At 32.2% G+C, this 6,832-nt stretch overlaps 1 protein-coding gene across 1 annotated transcript in view; it reads left to right on the forward strand.

Annotated features, from left to right (window-relative positions):
- The window catches only part of DMD (dystrophin), a 1,580,480-nt gene that overhangs the window by 314,288 nt on the left and 1,259,360 nt on the right, over positions 1-6,832 (forward strand). The window contains exon 19 of the mRNA XM_006911463.3: positions 459-639. Coding sequence (XP_006911525.1) covers positions 459-639 — 181 coding nt within the window. The remainder of the gene's footprint in view (positions 1-458; positions 640-6,832) is intronic.

Here is a 6,832-nt window from a genome sequence, read left to right on the forward strand (position 1 = left end):
GACTGGTACCAGTCCGTAACCTCTTAGGAACCGGGCCACACATCAGGAGGTGAGGGATGGGTGGGTGAGCAAGTGAAGTTTCATCTATATTTGCAGCCGCTCTCCAGCACTAGCATCACCGCCTCAGCTCCACCTCAGATCATCAGGCATTAGATTCTCAGGATCCCTGGTACCTGGTGCCAAAAATGTGGGGACTGCTGCTCTAAATGATGTCATTTTGAAATTTAAAGACATTTATATATGATGATCTCTATTGAATGAAGAGCCAAAGTATTCTTAACTTAATGATGACCTGTACTAGAGGCTTGCCTAAACCATCATAGATGTTTCTTAACAATTTTTTGATAAGGGTTTTAAGCTAAGCTTGCATCATTTCTTCTTAACACCTTCCTTTGCAAAAATGTAATGTATACAAAGAGAAAACGTTATTTATTTTCATACCCTAAATTATGGTACAGGATGAAGTCAACCGGCTGTCAGCTCTTCAGCCACAAATTGAGCGATTAAAAATTCAAAGCATAGCCCTGCAAGAGAAAGGACAAGGGCCAGTGTTCCTGGATGCAGACTTTGTGGCCTTTACAAATCATTTTAACCAAGTCTTTGCTGATGTGCAGGCTAGAGAAAAAGAGCTACAGACAAGTAAGTAAAAACACTTAAAATGGCTTTGATGTTTTCCAAATTAGGTATTTAACAAGAAAAGAGAAAGTACTAACATGAAAGAATAATTTCTATCAAAGGAACCATCTTCCGTACAACTGTAGTAGCAAGTAATGAAATATCCTTGTTGGAAAATGTTATATTTCTATTTCTTCCTTCTTCCCCTGTAATAATTTCATGACTGTGAGGAATAAATAAAGCATATGTTTTATATAGGCATAACTTCTCTTTGGTGGGTTGCAACTTTTACAATCAAACATTTTGAACAGTTTTTTTAAATTAATTTATTTTTTATGGTGGCATTGGTTAATAAAATCCAATAAGTTTCAGCTGTACACGTTAACAGTAAGGGATATATATGTTTACACTGTGTGTTCATCTCCCATAGTTAGATTACTTTCTGTCACCACATATTTGATCCCATTTACCCTGTCTACCTCTTCCATCCCCCTTACCAATGAAGGAAGAAAAGGAGCATTTGAAGTCCTGTTAGTGGGTTTTCGTTAATTCCAGTTTTCTTTAAGTACAGGATATTTAGCTGGGCATCTTACTAATACTTCTTTCAATTTACATGAAGATTATTATAGCTGTAGCATACATGTGGCAACTGAAACTCAGAAAAGGATAAACTATTCTTTGGGCTGCATTTTACTATCCATTCATTATAACTATATAAGATCCTATTTTTCTCATTTAATGATGAAATATAAGGGTGGAGCAATTATGCAAATGCCTACCATATGACTAGCAAATGTTTAAAGAAGTCTCTTTTGTCTCTTATCAATTTGCTCTTGTGATATTAATACATAGTATCTGGTCCAAAATATCCCTACTCATCAGCTTACTTTTTAAGACAAAAATTCCTTTGACAGGCAAGTTTATAAACAAACACTTTTAAGCATTATTAAATGAGTTTTTGGTTCACCATACACATACATGTATATTTATATATGTACACACAAAGGAGCATAGAGTAAAATTGGATTTAAAGATATTATATAAAAATACTTTTAAAAATGTATTTCTCAAATTTGTTTTGAGAAGCACAATAAGATATGTTTGTTTTCTACTAAAATTTTAATTAGTTGAAAAACAAAGTTTTAAATTGCTTTTCTTTGTAAATATCCAAAGAATTTACCACATAATAACATTTCTAGAATTGGCATCGTGATATACATGAAGCTTTCCCAACTTTCCTAGATTTTTATTTTTATTTCTTACTGAAGTCATGGAATGAACTGAATAAAACAAACAGTAAATGCATATTTTTCTTTTTATTTCAAAATCTTTTATGCTGAGAGGCTATTTTCCTGATAGGGAATTAAGTAATACAACTTTTCAATAATGTCAGCTCCCTCTAGTGGATTTCGATATATTTGTTGGGTTTCTATAAAATCAATTGGAGAAAAGATTGTGAATGTCCTACATTTTCGAACATCGACCTATTTTACAATAATGCATTTTTTTTGTCATAAAGTCCATAAACCTCTCTGAAAATCAAATACAGTTTAATAGTTATACTGGAACTCGTGGGAAAAAGAGCTTATTCACTGGGAAATTATTTTAATTACATTTACCTGTTAATTAAGTTTCAATGATTTTTTCTGTTTATTTTAAAGATGTTCAGAATATTGTTGTTTGATGATAACTGAGATTTGACTATGATACTATAATATAAATATATAGTAATATATAATTTTTGTCCATACAATCATCAATCTACCCATCCATATTATCCTGTTTTCTTTATTTTTCATACATATGATGATTCTTTTAAAACTGCCACTTTCACTCCATTGATCTCTAAATAAAATGTCCTTCCTTCTGCTTTATTTACCAGAACATCACTAACAATTTTACTCACTCTTGGAAAGATTGTCTTGATTAATTAATAATCATTAAATATGGATTATATATGAATTATAAATTATACAATTTATAGACATATGTATAATTTATGTTTGTTATATATTATTTAATTTCCTCTTTACTTTTTTTTTACTACTGTCCTCAATGAAACAAAAATGACTTAAGTATCCTTTAAGTGGTGAAAATTGGTATGAAAAAATATTAAAAGATAAAATGCATCTTATATTCGTAGTTATTTTTAGTGTACAAACAACTTTTTTTATAAATTATCTTTCTTAGTCTTTAGAGACCAAACCTTTGAGAATGTTTTATTATCCCTATGTCACAAGTACATGTAATCAATAATATGTACTATAGCACAACTGCTTTTTCAGTTAAAGGTTTTTACCCCGTGACATAGATTCATATATCAGAAAATACAGCATTTAATTCCACATGTGACTTTTTAGAAAATTATTAAATCATCTTGTCGTGTCTCTCCTGCTCTTTTCTTTGCTATCCTCTCTTATTTCCCCCTCTTCTCTGAAGCCTCCCTCCCTTTTAAGTCAGTTAGATAAAACAGTGGATTTTTAAACAAAAGATACAGAAAACATTTTTCACAGACCTCTGCTGTAATTTTAGATGTCAATTTGACCATACATTGTCATCACCATCCCTCACAGAGCTGTACTGAAAGACTAGGGATTAATGTATTTGTTTGTTTGTTTTTAACCTCTTAATATAAACAGTAATGTACCATGGTAGTAACCCTTAAAACTTGCTTTTCCAGTAATTCACAGCAATACTATCAAAACTACAATCATTTATATTAATTTTAATTTTGTGGGATATATTTCCCTAATCATGAAATATTAAGAAGGTATCTGTTTTAAGATCTTGCTTTCACAATAAAATAGTAAAAACTGTCATAAGAATCTTTATTTTGAGATGAATATCATACTTTTATAAGAAATATATGACTTAAATGTTGACTCTTCAGGCCATTTTTTCCAGGTACCTGGGCTGGGCCAAATGATGTTAATAGAACTCTTGTGGTCTTTTAAGTTGGTAGGTTATTAAATTGGATATGTTTATTGTGTTATTGCTGTCAGTAAAGAGAAAATCATCAGTTGGATTATTAATCACTATTTCTACGTAAGTGGAAAAAGTGAATTTCCGTAGATGGAGCCAGACTAGTTCTGCTCCTACATTGGCATCACAAGGGCAACATTGACTGGTAGGTAGAGTGACTCATGTTGAGTTTACCCTTGAGTGCAATTGGCTTCTACACCAAACTTTTCTTTCTTTTTAATCTGATAAAGAATTAAGAGTCCTTCACTAGTATTCTCAAGTATGTCTGTTTTAAATGAGATAAACTATGTTGTTTCTAATCATTGTCACACTACTATAAGATAAATCGTATTGGCTAATGAATGCTTTTTTACATCTAGAAGGAAAATGAATGAGTAAAGTTATCCTTGGTTTGAGTTGTATAATATAATCATGTATTTTATCTGCAGCCCAGACCTACCCTCTAAATCTTAGAGTTGTATTTCCAACTACTTCCTTAAATTTTCCATTTTGATGTCTCAAGGTATCATAAACCCATTAGGACCCAAAAAGATAAACTCATGGTGGGTAACTCCATAGCCAGCAACCATTTCCTCTTTGGCCCTTCCAAAAGCAGGGAAAAAGAACCAACATCTATATAATTTCAGAATTAGGAACCTCAGAATCATCCTTGATATACTTTGTCCCTCACCTGTTCCCTCTCCCATGCAGTCACCAAACCTATGCATTTTTATCTTCTACATAGCTCTCATTTGTAAACTTCTTTTTATATTTATCACCATCATATTAGTCCAAGCTACTGTGGTTTCTTGCCTGAATCACTAATTTGTCTCCCCACATCCATTCTTGATACTGAGCAATCTATTTTCTACATGTCAGCCAGAATGATTTTTCTCAAGGCAAATCTTACCATGTTACTTTTTTAATGTAATATGTTCAATGATTTCCTTTTGCTCTTGGTTCAAAGGCACCTAAAAGATGCTGCCTATCTCCAGTCACAGTCTCATTCATATTTAGTTTCTCTCTACTTCATTGCCCTTTCATTTCCTGAAGATGGCATCATATTCCATAGCTCAGAGCCTGTGTATGTTCTCCCAGAAGCCCTAGCACAGCTAATTCTTACTATTTCGTATCTTTGCTCACCAGTTAATCCTAGGAACTCTCAGTCTATATATGATGTTCTTATTATTTACTGTCATGGCACTCTATATTTCCCTTTTATAAAATTAGTTATAATTTGCTCAAAACTATATTAGAATAGTATGAGTAAAGTGTGAAACAAATGAAAGCAGAGACCCTGTTTTCTTCCTTATCACATCTCTAAAAGGTATCATAGAGGCTGAAATTTAATTGACACTCCATAAAGAGTTGAAAGAGTGAATTAATGATATATATTTATCATATTAATATATATGTGTGTACACACAGAGATAGATAGATAGATAGATAGATAGATAGATAGATAGATAGATAGATAGATGGATAGAAGCATTTTTTTTCAGGCAGTGCTGCTCATATACCCATAGAAACATAAACTAACATATAACGTTCCTGGTTAAGAGGCAATAAAAATTGTTACCTTATCAATTGTTCTATTCCAAAGTGATAGAATTTAGAAGATGATTTTGTTCTATTTCAAAAGAATTCCAGGAGAAAACCAAAATGTGTGTGCATGCACACAAGTCTATTTACAACATGAGGTACAATATACATTTTCTTTACTATTCATTATTTTTTTTTTTTACCAGAAAAACACATTTTAAATTTAGAAATTAATCGTGCTGGAAAGATCATTGTAAGTAAAGTCTACCTTGGCAGTCTAGAAACCATGAAGTGAGACATCAGAAGAAGGATAAATAATAAAGTCAATTTAAGCTATTCAGAATTTAGAAAGTTACAAGGGGATTAGAAATACTTTATAGATGAGTTGAGAAGAATGTCAAAATTCTCTAGGTAAATTCTTTCTCCTCTTGGTCAGGGTCTAGGCTTACCCAACCACTGGTTTCTTCCTATGTACATGACATTCTGTCTTTGTGTTCAAGGTTACACTTTGCAACTGCAGTTATTCACACAACACATACTGATTCCTTGTATTGCACTGAGCTGGTTACTGGAGATAGTTCGCCAAGCTCAAACCACATGCTCTTTGCTCTCATACTTGTAATCTAGAGAAAGGCTCAGCCATTCATAATGTAATCAAACTGGTATTAAAATAACCTGAGATGGGTTCTTGGAGAAGGCTAAGGCCAAGGCTCTAAAACTAAATAAAGGAAACTTAGAAGATTTAGCTAGAATTATATGTAGTATATAATTGGTCTAATTTATTATTTAATAATTTAGAATTTTTCTTGTTCATCTTCTTCCTGAATTTGAGAGACTTTTATTTTTTGCTGGCCTGTACTGAAAAGCAAGTTTCTTTTAATTTCTGGCATTTTCTATCTAGCTAGCTAGTTTGTCTGTCTTCCGTCTGTCTGTCTGTCTGTCTGTCTGTCATCTATCTCCCTTCTTCCCTCCTTCTTTCAATCTATACATAAAAGGATGCTGACTGAGTTTTGGGTAACCTATAATATTACAATATATACTTATGAGTTAAGTAACTGTTTTATCTTCTACCATGTTCATGCTGCCTTATCACTTTAACGATAAGCTGACAATTCCGAAAATCTTTATTTCTTCTCATTTAATTTAGTTACAATTTAATCTTTCCCCAGGATGCAGCTAATGCCAGGATTATCCTCAAGATAATCTAAATACTGTTCCAAATACATGGTTAGATATTCTGTGCAATATGGTAAACTAAGCCTTCACAATAAAACAAAAAATGTATGTGTGTGTGTGTGTGTGTGTGTGTGTATTTAAGTGAACATAAAGTATTATCCAAAATTCAAACACTTTAAATAAACGTAAAGTTAAAGAAATAAAACACTTTTGTCTTTTTTGATACCATTTTTCTTGGTCTTTATTATTATTTAATTTTTGGTCTGATCACCATTCTCTTTCTAGGATGAAGTGTAAATTAACTTTTAAATTCACTGTGTGAGTGTGTCACAATATTCATGTGTGTGCATTGTATGTGTTCACGTGTGGATGCATGTGTTTGTGCATGTGTGCATTTGTACGTATTCATAAATCATTTCAGAGCAATGTCTTGGCTTTGGCTATGGATCTGGTTCTCTAGAATGTAAAATTAGTTCAGAGAAACCTACCCTTCCCCTCTAATAAAAGAACATGCGTGTCTCTATTCAGCTTTGTTCTT

Source organism: Pteropus alecto, unplaced genomic scaffold (assembly GCF_000325575.1).
Source record: "Pteropus alecto unplaced genomic scaffold, ASM32557v1 scaffold414, whole genome shotgun sequence".
In the NCBI taxonomy this organism is placed as follows: Eukaryota; Metazoa; Chordata; class Mammalia; order Chiroptera; family Pteropodidae; genus Pteropus; species Pteropus alecto.